We start from the raw sequence: 17,281 nt of genomic DNA, 5'->3' as shown, positions 1-17,281 counted from the left end.
GGTTCTTGTGACTCTTGCTGCCCCCAGCATGGCTCTTGCCGGCTCCAGCTGGATGGCTCATCTCCCGTCACTAACCTGGCCCCATCTGTTTTACAGATGACCCGTTGGCTCCCTGACCACCTGGCCGCCCACTGCTACGCGTGCGACAGCGCCTTCTGGCTCGCCAGCAGGAAGCACCACTGCAGGTGCCGTTGGGGGGTGTGGTGGGTGGGCCAGGGTGTGGAGGCTACATTTTGGCCCTCAGTGCCTGCAGCTTGGAGAAGTGCAGGGATCTGGCTGGCAGTGTTCATCTGAGGCAGACCCTGGGGTCTACAGGACGCCAGCTCGTCTTTTGTGCCTCTGAGATTGGTGTTTGCATTTGGGGTCTTATTTCCAGTTCAGAGTGATCATGATAAAATTTTGAAATGTGCAAATGATGTCCCCTTTTGCTTTGCTTCCTGGATTAGCAGAGCAACAGCCACCACCCAAACTACCATTTCTTACTCCTAGAATACAATTTCTTCCTATTCAACATGGCTGCTATTGGCAAAAACAGTTTTCCTGCTGTGGGCAGGGAACTTCATTTGCCTACTCCTTACCTTGCTCCCTGACCCCAAACTTGTTTTTCTTGTGCCAGTAGTGATGAGACCTAGCTGCGGGGACTAGTGGGGACAGCTGAGAACACAGTGTTCAATCCTTAAGGCTCCTGACTTTCTTTCTTTCTTCTTGGTTGGGGTAGTTAGTTGCTAGGGGTGTTTTGCCCCAACTGGGGTGGTAGCTGACTGGAGGATGTTCAGTGTTCTTGGGATAGGATGTTTATCTGAATCCTGACATAGTTCACCCACATAAGTGAACCCAGGTAGAAAATGGAACCACTTCTTTGTCTAGAAATGATGCTTCTAGGACTGTATATCTCCCCACCCTGCGCCCCAAGCCCGAATGACTTTGGTTGGCTTCTCTGAGCTCTCTCTCCCCTCCTTGCAGGGACACTGACCGTGTTGATCAAACGTGGTGAGCATTTACAACAACCTGTCTGTGATGTCTACACATCTACAATAACTTCTCCACACTAACACTGCCATTTCCCCCTCTCTGCACTCATTGGGATAAAGCCGGGGGCTGGGATTGCAGGCAGACAGGTGGGATTGGGGGGAATCCAAAGCAGCTGACTGAGGAGACTATGAGGGCCAAGTCAGGCTGCAGTCATGCACTCTCTTTCTGCCCACACAGGTCAACCGAGCCATCTTGCTTGTGACTGAGAAGCAGTGCCTCAGCTGGGGCTGGTCTTGTGGAGTAGCCAGTTGGGCTTTCAGAGCTATTTCCTTTGGGTTAGTCATTGAGTGGAATGCTAGAATGATGCTTCATGACCTCCAAGTCAGACAGCATTGCTGCTTCTGTTTTTTAAAAAGATGGGGCGCCTGGGTGGCGCAGTCGGTTAAGCGTCCGACTTCAGCCAGGTCACGATCTCGCGGTCCGGGAGTTCGAGCCCCGCGTCGGGCTCTGGGCTGATGGCTCAGAGCCTGGAGCCTGTTTCCGATTCTGTGTCTCCCTCTCTCTCTGCCCCTTCCCTGTTCATGCTCTGTCTCTCTCTGTCCCAAAAATAAATAAACGTTGAAAAAAAAAATTAAAAAAAAAAAAGAGAGTGAGACTGAACGGAGGTGGTCTTCCCAGAGAACTGTTTTAGCATGGAAGACTTTAGTGGGAGGTTCCACTTAGGGTCTGTTAGGATCCCCTGAAAGAAACCAGATAGAAAAGCTTAACTGATGAAATTCATGTCAGGATGAACTCCCAACAGGTATGATAAATAAATGTAGATGTTCAGAAATAGATTTAGGTAGTTTTTTTGTGTAACCACAGGTTCTTGCTGACTCATGTTTTTCAGAAACGTGAGTGCTTATTGCGTTCTAGAAGATGAAGTTGTGTGTGTTTGTTTTGGTTCTCTGTCCTTCCATTGCCCCATGTATAGCCTTCTCCTTGTGGTTTTTTGTTTGTTTTTGGTCTGCAAAGGGTATTTAGTATTTTCTCCTCTGTGTCCAGGTGGTCCTTAATCCAGCAGTGGGTTTGCATTCTGAGGAGCATAAATGAAAAGGGTAGTGAGTGATGCTGGCCGAGGAGGAGGAGGATTTCCCTTCACCTGTTTTCCCCAAGTCTTTGGTGGGTGACTTCAGGCTCCTTGAAGTCTCCTATTCTTGGTTTTATTGAGATTGATTTGTACTTAAGGTCCTAGCAGAGTGGGGTTGTAAGGTGGGCAGAAACTCATCCTCTGCCAGTCCCTTTCCTCTTAGCTGTGAAGGGTAGCTGTTTGGATGTGCACCTGTGCTGCACAGACACATCATAGCTGGGCTTTCAAGTGGAGGAGGAGAGAGGGGCCTGGGTACAGTCAGGCCTTTGGGTGGAGCTCTGATATTCCCTGGAGATGCACGGAGGCAGGGGAGTGAGCCATAATTGACTGACACCTATCTAATAAGGGGGGTGTTTGTGCACGTGTGTTCATTTGTGCTCTTGTCCTTTCACCCTGAGCATGCGTCACTGGTTGCTTGTCTTCTGGCTTTGCATGCTGGCAGCAGGGCAGTCCTTGGTGACAATAGTCTGTTCTCCATGACCCTGCCTCCGAGCCTCTGGAGGAGTAGCCCGTTGGGCAAGGCTCCTCACTCCCCGGCTGGGCTTGGTAGTTTGTCTCCTCCGAGGGGCTCGGAGGTAGTTCCATTGGACTCTGGCCTCTCTGTGACCACAAGTTACACAAAGGCCATTGCCCAGGTGGGTGTGGCCAAGTGGGTTTTCTGGGCCAGAACTTACCCAGTGAGCTAGCAGCTACTCCTGCCCTGGGCCCTTTTGTTCTCATGGATCTCTCTTGAACATCTTCCTGTGCACCTGGTAATCTTGAGCCATAATGGTGAGGCAGCCAACTGTCCTTGGCCCTAAAGTCACAGTGGCGTGCGACTATGCTAGGTAGGGATCCCCCCCTCTCTGCTTGGCTTGTTCCTGGGCTAGAGAAATGAACAGTTCATTGTTGGAGGAATCTCTAGCACATCTGAAGGACGTACAACAAAGTCCTGTCTTCTGAAGTTGGTTTCCCTACACTATATCTGCTACTGAAACTAACATTGTTTTGTTTCTTCTTCTCATCTCAAGGAATTGTGGGAATGTGTTCTGCTCCAGTTGTTGTAATCAGAAGGTTCCAGTTCCCAGCCAGCAGCTCTTTGAACCCAGTCGAGTGTGCAAGTCTTGCTATAGCAGCCTACATCCCACAAGCTCCAGCATTGACCTTGAACTGGATAAGCCCATTGCTGCCACTTCAAACTGAAGCTCAGTGACCTGGGGTGGGCAGAGGCCAAGCTGCTGTTCCTCTGACAGGCCCACAGCCTGGGCAGACCGAGAGGCCCGTGCACTTTGGAATGGGGGCATGGAACCACCTGTGCAGAGTGACAGAAATTTGGGATGTACCACTGGACTGTAGATTGATTTTTATTTCCTGTTTTGTTTTTTTCCCTCTCCCTTTTCCATCCTTCCTCTGCTTCCAAGAAAGAAAGTCTGCTGGTTGTCTTAAAAAAAAAAAAAAAATTTTTTTTTTTTTTTTTTTTTTTAAATGGAAGACCAGAGGTTGCCAGCCCTCTGTGACTGTTGAGCCACCTGTTGTCCCATGATGCTGAGGGTTGGCTTGGTTCCTCAGGACGGAGAGAGGCTGGTCAGAGTCAGGAGTGGAGGCCTGAGCTAGTGGGGAAGAAAGCTGGGGCTGTTGTTTGTGACCATTCCTCGTGCCATTGTCACATCAGAGCTGATTTGAAAAACCTGTGCTGCTGAGGAGGCTGAAGCATCTTCCTAACAGACTGTCCCAAGTGCCCTCTGCCTCCTCACAGGAGCCGGGCCAGTTCCACCTCACAGATAAATGGGATTGGCATTTGGAGGGAGGGGCACATAATAAAACGTAACCCTTCTGAGCCTTGCTTTGGGGAAGGAAGGTGTTTGTTGTCCTGAGGCAAGCGAGAGGGCCTGGGAATCGGGGTGGCCAGCATTGTTCTCTCTCGCATGGGATTCTGTTTTTAACTCGACCCAGATGGTTTAGGGTTCCCTTCGCTGTCATGAGTATGCCTCTCTCAGCCAGGCTGTGTAGTGCTTCCCACCCTCAGGCATAGGAGTACAGACTGCCAGAGTGCAGTGGTCCTGCTGCCATGGCCAAGGCCAAAGCCTTCCCTGAGCCCGGGTGCACCTAGAAGCCCCTGCCGGGGCCTGGTCCCCCAAAACAATCTCTTTTCCTTGACCAGCACAGGGAAATCCAGACTCAGGGTTCCAAAAATTTCCCATTCCCAAACCAAACAAATCGTGGATCTCCCCCTTAAGGGGTAGAATCAGCTTTTCAGAGTGCAAGCGTCTGGAAAAGGGAGTATGTCCCATACAATCAGCCTTCCTTCTCCTTCCCTTCCTGGGGCAGTGGGAAGGCCCCAGCAGTCCCCCTGCCCTGTTCCTGTGCTGCTGGCCAGCAGTGAGGGGCCACTTGGTGACTCTGCAGGGTTCTTTAGAGAAGTGACACAGCCTGTAGGAGATTTGGGGCACCTTTCCTCAGTAAGCTTTGATGTGGTCCAAAAAGAGCCTTAAATCAAGAATATTTGTGGTAGAGGTGAGTGTGGGGAAGGGTGGAGAGGAGTTTATAGGTTTGTGCTTTGTAATCTTGGCATCCATGTTTTGTGCCTGCCCTCCCTCTCAAGGGAGGGGCCATGCTTGGCTCTGCTAAAAGCTGCTAAGTGGTAATGGCGGATTGTGGTGAGTGGGTGGGGGTGAGGCCAGGGAACTCTCTTACCCTCTGGAAGCAATTCCCTGGCCAAGGGAAGTTGTCTCAGGAAGCTGGCTCCTGTGTGTGCCTCTGTGTGGTTAAGACGTGGCCCAGAGCCTTCCTTGGAGCTGTCAGTCCAGGCAAAGCCAAGAGCATCTGAGCACGTCCCTGACTTCCCAGTTGCAGCAGGTTGCTCGCTCGGAGTTTGAATTCAGTGAAACAGGGTGTAGTTCTTCTCCGCACTCTGTGTGGTCTGGCCTTGCAGGTAGGGAGAAGTCAGTCTAATTGAGATTGTGCAGTTCTAGTGACAGGTGCCAAGAGGTTATGATACGGGTTTCTTGGGTCTGATGTACAGTGTGAATAAATGCTTGCAGCTCTTAGCCCTTTTCGATCAATGAAGCACTTTTTTATTAATATTTTTCTTTGTATGTAAAGGAGGAACCGTAACTCTCCGTAGCTGTACATATAACCCTTTTCTCCTAAAGAGGAGTCAGTCAGTGCTCCTATATTTTTCATTTTTTGTCAAAGCAAGAAGTAAATACTTTAGAACTGTTAAATATATAAATAAAGTGAATAAAGTTTAGTGTTCCGCATGGTAGCATTTGCTAACACGTTCCAATTCTTTGCCCTGTGATTTATTCCCTCTTCATCCCTTTTCCTTCTTAAACAGCAGCAATTGGAGGTGCTGCCGGGAAACTGAACTTTGGCGAAGGAAAACTACAGGTTTCTGTTCTACTCTGGACCTTTGCAAGGAGCCGCAGCACAATGCCCAAGCACTGAAATGTATTTCCTTGATGGTTTTGTCCCTAACATCTCCAAAACTAAGAAGGCAAAGCAGTTGGGCATCTTAACACCAGGGGTTCTTTCTCATCTGGAGAACTGAGCATCAATAGTAAATAAAACTACCTCTGGTCTCTAGGCTCCTCTCCCCACGTGCGCCCCTCCCCCCGCTGTCACTGCTGATGATTGATGGATCGCAGGGCAGCCTGTGCTCTGGCTCAACCCCACCACACCCGGGGAGCACCAGCTGCACCTGCAGCAGTGGTTAAGCACAGAGCCCTGCATGCAGTGGAGTGTGGAAGACTTGGGGCAGGGGGAGGTGGCTGGAAATGCTTCTGTCTGTTCTTGGATGAGAACATATGGGAGAGCAGAGAGCCCTTGGGGGGCAGAAGCTGAAATGGATGTGATTGGATTATGTGCCTAACTGTAGGTCCCCTTCCTCCCTCTGTAGAGAGGGCTGAACTTCTCTTTAGATCTGCAACCAGCCAAGCAAGACCCTAGCATCTAGTCCCTTCTTGACTAGTTCTTGCTCTTCACAGAGGTGGATTTTCTTTCTCCTGCATCACCACGGGGCATTCTTCCCATCCCACAGGTCTGTGGGAGAGCTACAGTAAGCAGTTCCTCCCTAGGGAAGGTGGGTATGATTAGTGCCCAGCTCTGGGCCTCCCTGAGGGCCTCCACTCTGGGGCAGGCTTTCCAGGGTCACTTTCTGGATGTATTCTCTGCCTAAAGTACATGAACACAAAGTATATAAACCGCTCAAATGATACTAGTCTGAAAGCTGATAGTGCCATCCAGCGGGTGTTTGAGAATTAGCCTGTTCTCTGGAAGGAGAAGGTGCCACTTCAGCTGCTATCGGGAGGGCCATATTCAGACTGTAAAAATGAGCGTGTCCTAGCCAGTGTCTGTCCACACACAGCTCCTGTTTCTAATCTCTAAGGGTTCAGCCCTCTGCCAGTTAAAACACTAGCAGAACCTAGCAAGGCTGTCAGGGCTGCTGGGGGTGGGAAGATCAAGAGTCAGCGTGCTGAGAAGACCTGCACAGTGTGCATCTCAGGCTAGGGAGGTGATGTGGGAGGTGGCCAGGTGCTGACAGAGGTGGTTTTCCAAGGGCAAGGCTGGCTTTCTGAGGACCCCACATGGAGGAATTTGGTGTGAAGCAATGGGGGACTAAACAGTGATCTTGAGCTGCCAGGATGTCCTCCTCCGAACTTTCTTATCCTGGCATTTTCTCAGTTTTCCCCTTCTTTCCAGACTCTGGCCTTAATCTCAGTCCAAAAGATGATAGGGCTGCCTTAATCCGCTGGGATTTTCTAGTGAGGATGTACAGAAAAGTTTTTCTTTACTTTGCTATTATGTTCACTATTCATTTCTATGTTAGCAAAGTATATTCTAAGACTTAAAAAGCTGTGGCAGATTTGACAGAGAATGAACAAAATGGTGCCAGAAGACCTGTTAAACAATATCCAGCTATTAAAAAATACTGAAATGGGAATCGAGGGTACACCCTAGAATAAGATTACAGGCTATTGAAATGGCTGATAGACTTTAGCTGCTGTGCATGAGGCTGGGAGATTCCGTGTTTGCTGAAGTTGTTAACTCTAGCCCTGACCTCTACTGATCCTTTAAGCATGAGGGTGGATTTGAAGGTGCTGTTGCAGGAATTCATTTAGCTAGTGCCCGTTCAAGTGATCTGACCCCCGGGCTGCACCTGTATCCAATTGAATTCGGTGAGGATAGGCTAACAGCAGTTGAAAATGAGCCCTAGGTTGTGGAGCAGTGACTGACTCTCCGTTTGCAGTTTTGAGTGACATGGCAGGAATCCTAGGATTTAATTTCTAGTCACGTTTTCTAAAAATATTTGTCCTAAGTTGAGGTTACTGACAAGGTATCGTGAGGCCGGCCTAGAATGTTTGAGACGCTTCTAGCTGTAAGAGGTGACCCTCCTAAGCCTTTGATTCTTAAAACACAAGGTCCGCTGTCCCCAGCACATAACCACACTGACACTTTGTTCCTCTCCTCTGTATGCAGTTCACCATCTGCACATTTTGCACAGGTACCAGCTGCCTCCCCGGTGGAACAGGCCTCTTCTAAGCTAGGCCCACGTTCAGAGGCATGAGGGGAAGGACCCTCCCAGCCCCCAACCGGAATCACAAGGTTTTTGCTATTGTATTTTATTTACCACTTCCAGTCTTTTCTCTCTTGCCCAATTTGGGTCACCTTTTCTTACAGTGCTCCTGGCAGTTGCATTTAATTGTATTTCCAGTGAAATTTGTTTGGCATTGGCATTTAAAATGGGCCTTTAACTGCTTCCTGATTGGTTCATACATTTTTTTTTTTTATGCAAACGTAACCTATGAGGCTCGGATGCTGTTTAAGAAATGTGCTGTGTGTTGCTGCAGACAGTAGTGCTTGCCTATTGTAACAGTGTTGATTTTGCTGTAGCCTCAGTGACCATGTAAACGAAATAAATTTGTCATTTTCACCCACAAACGGTTGTTCAGCCCCTGGATTCCGGCTGCCACTGTGGTTCTCTAGTCAGTGCTATGACCAGTGTATTAGGTGCTGGGGATGAGTCAACTAGGCCCCTTAGTTGGTCCAGGAGAGGAGGGAGGGGCCTGGCCAGGAAGGGACAGCAGGGGTCAGCGTTTGTGTTTTGGAGGTAACGGACTTGAAATCCTGACATTTACAGGTGGAAGGGGCCTTATAGATCATGTAGTTTTGTGGTTTTTGCGCTGTTTTGTGGGGAGGGAGCCCCCAGGCCCATTCAAGTATTAGACTTACAAGTAAGATATGATTTGAAGAAAGGTTTTGGTGCTTAAAATAAAAGTCTGAAAGTGATCGATTTAATTCAAAGTCCTGGTTTTTTCATTGAGGGAAACTGACCCTCAGGGAGTGGTAAAGACTTAAGGTTGTCAATGAATTAACAACAAAATCTGAATAGAAAACCTTGCCTGACTCCACCTCCACCACCTTCCAGTGCTCTTGGGCTTCCAGAAGACAGCCTTAGATAGCTATTTTAACCTGCTTATCTTTGAGCTAGCCAAGCCAAAAATCTCACAGAAGAGCTTAGTAGTTGACACCAAAAGGCTTAAAACTGGGAGCCTTCTCCCTTCTAACCAAAATTAAAAGGTTTTGGTATTATAATCATTGCTTTTGTTTTTAACCTTCCAAATATATAACAGTAGCCTGAACTAAGTAGTGACATTGTCTTAAATTAGTGGGATGGAGGGGGGGGTGCCTTTTTACTACTGCAAATGGAGTAGTTGTGAACAGTCTCAGCCTCCAATTTATTTCTGAATTTGTAGGATACAGGAAAAAAAATCCTTACTGTAAATAGGTAAGTGGCTGCAAATGGTAATAGTCACAGCTTGCCTGCAATCTCTGGTTACTGACAAAAGTGAAGTAGATGCTTGAAAAAAAGGATTAATAGGGGAGAATATTCAATACCTGCTTTAAATCCTTATCCTCCATAGATTAGTAAGAAACACCCAACGATTATAAATAAGCACTCAAGTTCTTCTACAGTGAGAGCCACTAGCATTGACTTGCAGCTGGGCATGGTGATCCAGGCACCAGGCTAGCACCCTCTGCATCGCTGACCTCTGAGAAGCCTACACAGAGGCAGCTACAGACACCTTATTGTGAGGTCTCAGGCAGTCTAAGCTAATGTGTTTTATCATTGAGTGTACATATTAGAGATGATTTTTAATATTTAATATGATCTTTGAAGTGTTTTCAGGGATCCCCTGAAGCACAGCCACAAGAGCCAGTTTCAAAACCACTAGTTTGGTGGAGAGAACCTGGGTTTGGAATCCCAGGCCCGCAGCACCAGCTGAGACACCAGTGGGTGGGTGAGGAACTGAGCATTTCCTCATCTAGAGCAGAGCACTTGCCAGAAGAGGAGGTTGAAGGTGGGTGTTAAGTAAATGTTCCCCTCCCCACTGTTCATGAGATGAGATGGCATTTCTGTCTCTGGCTGCTGGCAGACATTCTATTTTACCATATCTTAAAACTAGAAGACAGGTGGCCCCACCTCATGTCCTCCACCTTACAGAGATAAAATTTTGACTTTGAAGCATTCTGATCTGAGTTTTACAATAAATTACAAATGTATCACTACTCAAAGACTTTAAAGTTCATGTATGTACTTTATTAAAGGATTAAAATTTTTTTAATGGAGGCAGGTCTGCAGGTGTACTGATGCTTTAAAATTATATAAAAGCAATGAAAGGGGGTCAGAAAGAAACTGCTTGTTGCGTTTGAGGAGGTGGCAGCTAAGAACTCCTGTGCCCTGTGGAGACTGAGGTGGCCTCACTCTGCTGAGGTGCCAGATTACACACCGAACTGCAAGATGTAGACCCACTCTCCAGGCTGAGGAACAGGGGAGGCAGAGCCAGGTGGCCCTTACCTCTGTAGCATAGATGTCTGAGGCAGAGGCCTGGGCCCAGGCTGTGTGCTCTATCTAGCAAGAGAGCCACCATGAGGATCCTAGAGTCCGTGGTTGGAAAAAGAAGCGAAGACCTTGCATTCATATGATCCTCCCTGCCATCTCCAATGCTAATGGAGCCCAAGGTAGCCGAACATATTAAGGCTTTGTCACACAAGTTAAAATAGATAAGTGTTAGTTGTAAATGGTTCCCCTGTTGTACTTTGTTGCCATTTGGAAGGTCAGTCCCTAGAACTGCAGGTTCTTTCAAGTCACCCAGAAGGTGGTACCCACTAGCATACATTCTTGACTGGGGGCAGCTCCCACTCTTGAGGTCCCTCCCTGTCAGCCCTTGGGACGTGACCTCCCTCCTTTGGCACCTCAAGGGTATGATTTTTCATCTGACTTGATCAACCAGCTCAGAAGCTCCTATTGCCCCTCTAACACTGTTCTCAGATGTCCCCAAGTACTAGCCATACACCCCAGACCCTGCCCCAAAGCATTCCTTCTCAAAGCACTTTACAACAGGGTAACCTTAATAAACCTCCTGCTGACTCTTACACCTCTTCAATTGGCCTTCGGGGACTTTTCCTGACAGTCCTCTCCCTGCTTCCTAAATATTGGTATTCCTGAGGTTCAGTTCTCTGCCCTCCTTTCATGCATGCTTCCTTGGAGACTTACAAATCAAGGTATTTAAAATGGAGACACTTTATTAACCACAGCTCCCTATGAGTCTGCCAGGGATGCAGCAAAGGCCATGTTCCCAGGAGCTTGAAGAAACTGCTAGCACATCAGGTGTTCCCACCAGAGATGTGTTCAAGGCCATGCCTCACATGTACACTGCTCTCCACCCATCCCCATGCAGTTCTGAGGCATTAACTTCGGGACTGTCTCGGGCCTGAGGGCTCTGCTAACCCAATCTGGTCAGTGAAAGGAGGGCTGAACGGAAAGGCCTTGCAGCACCTGACCTTGCTCTTTTCCACTGCTAGGTTTGGTGGTTCCTTACAGAGCAGTCAGTGCCTGGAGCTGGGGTGAACATTGGTGCCAATCTGCCGTTCCCTCCTCCACTCCCAAGGAGGACGTTAACCTCTTTCCAGACACCCTCCCTTGGACTGGGAAAAGCTCCATCATTCAGTCTGGTTATGAAGCTCACTCTTAAAAAATTCTGAACCATACCAAGCAGGAATGAACCAGAGCACCTAGAGCCGCCTTAATAGCTTGAGGGGAGGAGGCCAGCTGGGGCCTCTGCCTCTCCTTACCTGAGCATCCTTGATCATCCTTGTCATTCTTGTGTCCTCCACCCAGTCCTGTCCTGCAAGCACTCCAGATTTTTGGAGATCACGGCCAATGCCTGAAAAACCTGGATGGACCTGAGGGCAACAGCCTGGGTATCTGAGGTCATCTAGTCACCCCTCATTGCTGGGGACCCTCACTGAGGGTCTTTGCTTTCAACAGCTCTGGATACACCAGGACTCCTTCATTTAACAAATAATTGAGGGTTATGGGTCTGCACAGGCTTCACTGGTGACTCACACATATCCGCCCCCACCGTCCCATGAGATGATGACATGGCATTTCTGTTTGTCTCAGCACTGTTTGCCCTAGGAGTGTGCCGTCTGTTAGGGAAGATGAGGCAGATAAAAATAAGTTAAAAGGTGCTTATTATCCAAAAAGAACTGAAAAAGCCCCTTTGAGTCAACCTACTTAAACTGGAGACCAGAGTTGCATATATAAATAGTGGAAAAGGTTTGACTGGAACTAACTGCGAAACGAAACTACTAAAACTAGTATCTCTTAACAAAGTGCAATTGCAATTACAGGCTAATTCTTAGAACAGAATCATTTTATGTATATTTCCTTCCTAAACTTTATATGACTGCATAATAAAACAGACACCATTCCCACAGGGCAGTCAGTTTTGAAAAGTTAGTCAAGGGTCTCAGTTTTCCTTAAGGCCTCTCTTAATCTGTTAGCTCTCTGATCCTCTAGCCATACCCGTGAAGTACCTAATTGGTTCCATGAAGCTCTTCATGTGTTAATGGGCCTCTCAGATCCTCATCTGCCAATGACTGCAATCTTTGAGCAGTTTCCATCAATACCTTTGTAACTTTATGAAATTCTAGGCTTTAAAACTTAAATTGTACTTCACCATTGTGTTGTATTGTCAGTGTCAGAAGTTTCTGACCTCTTACAATCCTAAGCACAAGATGGGAGAGATGGACTATGCTGGGTGGAGGGTGTTAAGCAGAGAGATGTTTAAAAAGAGAAAACTGGCCCCAAGTGGAGTCACTTGTGCTAAGCCCCATGTTAGCAAGTCACAGCTTAATAACTAACCCAACTGCACCTTCAGCTCCTAAGGTATAACCTTTAACCAGTCATCATGGTACCTAGTTGGCACTAGTGAGATAAACCACTTGATAGACCCCTTCCGTTCCTGTTAGATAGGCTACCTTCCTGGAACAATGCATTCTTCACTAATAATTCCCCTTTTCCCACCCCCATTTCTGCCTTTTAAAAACTTTGCATTTTGTATGGCCCTTCAGAGCTCCTTTCTATTGCTGGATGGGATGCTGCCTAACTCATGAGTCATTGAATCATGCCAATTTGATCTTTAAAGTTACTTAGTTGAATTTTTGTGATTTAACAATGTCTAAATGGAAAGTAATTTTTTAAATGGTCAGTTGTTTGGAGAATATTTTTCACGTCTGAGGACTTTTGATTTCCTCTACAACTGGAGGAAGCTGGATATTGACTACTTAAATATGGCTCAAAGGAGGAAAAAAGCCCATCGACATGTCTGACCAGAGAGCCTACCCTTGAGGGGCAGCAGTGATTTCAACTGATGGCAATATTGGGTCAGCAGGAGCCAAGACAGGAGGGCAGGTTTGGGGAACTGAGTGAGCTGGAGTGCATGGATTAGTAAGTGAGGAAATACCATTTAAATAGGCCAAGAAAGTCTATTTCAGGTTAAACACTGGTCTCCATTCTATAACTATTTGAGGTTTCTGAACAGAGAACTGAACAAAATGAAAATAGTTAAGGTTTTATTATGGGTCAGTCACTGTTTAAGTACTTGGATGGACACATGTAATTCTATCAACTTGGTGAAGTCAGTACTATTATATCCTCATTAGAAAGTAAGGCAAACGAGCCAGCATTGTGAAGGCCCTGGCCCAAAGTCATACAACAAATAAGCAGCAGAACTATGGGTTGAGACTGGGCCTTCTGCCTCCAGAGGTCACACTCCCAACTACTGCCCTACCCAGTCTCTCCTTAGGGCCAGCTGGGAGTGAGAGCTAGGAGGATGAAGTGGGAAGAACGGTAAGAGGCCATGTGCAGGATAAAAGGCCTAAATCAGAGTACAGAAGGCTTAGGAGCAATTCCAAAGGGACCTTTAAAGTACTAGTACTATTACATAGGACTATGTATTTCCAAAACCCAGAACTGTATTACATTATGCACAAAGGAGTACATGTTGCAAGAAGGAATTAGCTACTCACTAAAATTTACTAAATTTCTGAGGAGGAGCTCCCTCACTCAACTCTAAGACTTCTACCTCTAGCACAAAGACTAATCTGCATTTAAGATCATTGGCAGCAGACACTGACAACTCAGGGGTGGAGACAACTCTTAGCCTGAAGAAACTAGAGCTTAGTGTCTGTGTAGCCCTAGGCTGCCCTGACCCGGGGATGGTGAGACCTGTGTTGTAGCCCCCTTAATTGCTTATTTAGAGAGTGGCCTTGACCACTCTACCCTGCTTTAATTTCTCATCTGTGGGATGTTTGTTCAATCAACCCACGAGGCTGTTGTTCTGTGAGGAAACAGATCGTGTCTTACAAAGTGTAGCTGCCCTGCAGCTCGCATTGAACGTCTACTCTGACTGACTCTCCACACCTTACCAGCTTTCCAGTGTAGTCCAAAGTTGGAGGAGGCAGGAATCCTGTTTTCCATGCAGACTGCCCTGCTCCAAGGCAATGGCATGTCTCCTCTGCCAAACCAGAGAGAGGAGAGAAATATGTCAGGTGTTTCCATGGGTGGTAGAGACTCCTGGCCATCTCCAGCCAGGGGGTCCTCAACACGAAACACTTCATATTCAGCCACTACGGTTTGGAGTGTTGCCAGGGACAGGTTTTCTGGCTAGGGTGGGAACTCTTCCCTGGGCTTCTGGGAGTCTTTCAGAGATGGACAACCTCACTCCCACGACAGGTGAGGGCTGGGTGAGTGGTCAAGTAGTGCTGGCTGGCCCCTCGCCTTCAGGGCTCTGGCCGCCTTCCCTCCATTCAGGCTGGTGTCTGGATGTGCAGTGGGTGATTCCTGAATTTCCCAAACACAAACCTCCAAATGTATGCCTATCCTGGAAAAGAAGAGGCAGCAGAGGCGACTCCCTGGCCAGTTTGTGGTGTCTCCCCTGCCCCTAAGGCAGTATTTTGCCATACGCTGCCTTGCCTGGCCGTCCCTCTATGCATGCAGAGCTGGCCCTGTACCCCATGGAGAGCAGAGAAGTGGGGTCAGGCAGCATGTCTGACAGGTGGAGGAGTGGAGCCCATGCCTATAAAACTCCTGACCATGGCCTTGGGCAGGCAGAACTCTTGCCCTTAGAGGGGAAGTACACTCCTCTGAGTAGGAACAAACTTCAAAGGAGTCTTCTGGCACCCTTTCCTCCATGGTACCCTTAGCCTTGTTCTGCATTTCTGTAGCTCTCCCTGTCCTGAGAGTCCCTCCTACCTACTCCATCTATGCCTCTCTGGGCCTTACTGATTTTCTGTCTGAGTTATCCATTGAGGTATGTCGGGTGTCAAAGTCCCCCATTATTGTATTTACCATCAATTTCTCCCTTTATGTCTTAATATTTGCCTTATATATTTAGGCGCTCCTAGGTTGGGTGCATAGGTATTTACAATTGTTATATCCTCTTGTTGAATTGATCCCCTTATCATTATGTAAAGCCCTTCTTTGTCTTTTCTTACAGTCTGATTTAAAGCCTATTTTGTAGTTTTCCATCCCTTCATTTTCAGTTTGTGTCTTTAGGTTTGAAATGAGTCTCAGATAGGCAGCATATAGATAGGCTTTGGGTTTGTTGGTTTGTTTTTTTTTTTAAGATTAAAAAAAAAATGTTTAGGGGCGCCTGGGTGGCGCAGTCGGTTAAGCGTCCGACTTCAGCCAGGTCACGATCTCGCGGTCCGGGAGTTCGAGCCCCGCGTCGGGCTCTGGGCTGATGGCTCAGAGCCTGGAGCCTGTTTCCGATTCTGTGTCTCCCTCTCTCTCTGCCCCTCCCCCGTTCATGCTCTGTCTCTGTCCCAAAAATAAATAAACGTTGAAAAAAAAAATGAATTTTTTAAAATTTTTTTTTCCAACGTTTATTTATTTTGGGGACAGAGGGGGAGCCATCAGCCCAGAGCCCGACGCGGGGCTCGAACTCCCGGACCGCGAGATCGTGACCTGGCTGAAGTCGGACGCTTAACCGACTGCGCCACCCAGGCGCCCCATGTTTATTCATTTTTGAGAGAGAGAGAAAGAATGAGCACGAGCGAGGTTAGGGGCAGAGAGAGAGGGAGACACAGAATCTGAAGCAGGCTCCAGGCTCTGAGCTGTCAGCACAGGGCCCAATGCGGGGCTCGAACTCAAGAATTGTGAGATCATGACCTGAGCCAAAGTTGGATGCTTAATTGACTAAGCCACTCAGGCACTGCCCCTCTCCCCCAAATATTTGTAATTTTTTTTTGTTTTTGAGAGCGAGCAGGGGGTGTGGGTAGAGAGAGGGGGACAGAGGATACAAAGTGTGCTCTGTGTTGACAGCAGAGAACCTGATGCAGGGCTCAAATTCATGAGCCAGGAGATCATGACCTAAGCCGAAGTCAGAGGCTTAACCAACTGAGTCATCCAGGTGCCCCCTTTTAGCACTTTTGAATATATCTGGTTACTCCCTTCTAGCCTGCAGAATTTGTGCTGAAAAATCAGCTGATAGTCTTTTGGGTATTCCTTTGTATATAACTAGTTGCTTTCCTCTTGCTGCTGTTAAGATTCAATCTGTATCTTTAGTTTTGGACATTTTAATCATTACTTGTCTTGTTGTAAACCTCTGTGGGTTCATCTTCTTTGGGTTCACAGCTCTGTGCTTCCTGGACCTGGATGTCTGTTTCTTTCCTCAGGTTAGGGAAGTTTTTAGCTATTATTTCTTCAAATAAATGTTCTGCCCCTTTCCCTCTCTTCTGGGACCCCTATAATGTGAATGTTGTTATGCTTGATGTTGTCTCTTTGGTCTCTTAAATTAGCCTCATTTTTTAAGTCTTTTTTCTTTTGGCTGTTGAACTTGGATGATTTCTACTACCCTATCTCCCATATTGCCAATCCGTCCTTCTGCATTATCTAAGATTCCCTCTTTTCACTTCTGTTATCATATTTAAAAAAAATTTTTTTAATGTTTATTTTTGAGACAGAAAGAGTGCAAACAGGGGAGGGGCAAAGAGCAAGGGGGACAGAGGATCCAAAGTAGGGCTTGAAATCACAAACCATGAGATCATGACCTGAACTGACATTGGATGCTCAACTGATGGAGCCACCCAGGCACCCCTCAGTTATCACATTCTTCAGCTCTGATTTTTTAAAAATATTTTCTCTTCATTGAAGTTCTCCTGTGTTCATCCATTCTTCTCCCAAGTTCAATGAGTATCTTTATGACCACTGCTTTGAACTCTATCAGGTAGACTGCTTATCTTCATTTCATTTAGTTCTTTTTCTGAAGTTTTGTTTTGTTCTTTCATTTGGAACATATCCCTGTATTTTGCCTGATTCTCTGTGTTTGTTTCTATGTATTAGGTAAATCAACTACATTTCTTGGTCTTAAAAGAGTGGCCTTATGTAGAAGTTGTCTGTGGGGCCCAGAAGTGCAAACCCCCTAGTTACTAGAACCAGGCATTACGAAGCTGTGCTGTGTTGGCTGCATGTGCCCTTCTGTAGTGGCTGGGCTGTTATGATTGCAAGTGTGTTAATGGGCAGGGCTGGGCTGGGCTGCAATGCCCAGCTGTGGCTACTGCAGGTTATGCTGGTGTGCAGGACTAGCCTCCAGTATGGCTGGCTGCAATTGTTGTGAGTGTACTGGTGAGTGGTGTTGCCCTTCCACCTCCAGCAGGAGCTGCTTTGGAGGGGTGCTGGTCTGGCTGAGGCTACCCACTGGGTGGGGCAGGGTTGTAGCCACTTTGTGGGGGTGGGGCACCAGTCCTGGTCAAGACTGCCTATCAGGTGCGGCAGGGCAGGAGCCACTGAGGCAGGTGGGGCACTGATCCTGGCTGAGGCTGCCCACTGAATATGCAGGGCAGGGCAGGTCT

General features: G+C 47.5%; 1 protein-coding gene and 1 long non-coding RNA gene across 13 annotated transcripts in view; one reads left to right on the top strand and one right to left on the bottom strand.

The window, feature by feature from the left end:
• MTMR3 (myotubularin related protein 3) overlaps window positions 1-5,345 on the top strand; it is a 149,680-nt gene extending 144,335 nt beyond the window's left edge. For 8 of the 12 annotated variants that reach the window (XM_040463976.1, XM_040463967.1, XM_040463965.1 and 5 more), the window contains 3 exons: window positions 97-185; window positions 964-990; window positions 3,112-5,345. In XM_040463976.1, the coding sequence (XP_040319910.1) occupies window positions 97-185; window positions 964-990; window positions 3,112-3,283 (288 nt within the window). In that variant the 3' untranslated portion in view covers window positions 3,284-5,345. The remainder of the gene's footprint in view (window positions 1-96; window positions 186-963; window positions 991-3,111) is intronic. The other 4 variants (XM_040463972.1, XM_040463968.1, XM_040463975.1 and 1 more) reach the window with 1 other exon arrangement.
• Window positions 5,346-9,655: 4,310 nt separating this feature from the next.
• LOC121022647 (uncharacterized) overlaps window positions 9,656-17,281 on the bottom strand; it is a 67,000-nt gene continuing 59,374 nt past the window's right edge. The window contains exon 4 of the long non-coding RNA XR_005787035.1: window positions 9,656-13,944. This is a non-coding gene — a long non-coding RNA (uncharacterized LOC121022647). The remainder of the gene's footprint in view (window positions 13,945-17,281) is intronic.

The sequence above is a fragment of the Herpailurus yagouaroundi genome, unplaced genomic scaffold (assembly GCF_014898765.1).
Source record: "Herpailurus yagouaroundi ecotype Mexico unplaced genomic scaffold, PumYag 428, whole genome shotgun sequence".
NCBI lineage: Eukaryota > Metazoa > Chordata > Mammalia > Carnivora > Felidae > Herpailurus > Herpailurus yagouaroundi.
The sequence above is the reverse complement of the archived record's forward strand: the minus strand, read 5'-3'. Positions and strand labels throughout refer to the sequence as shown.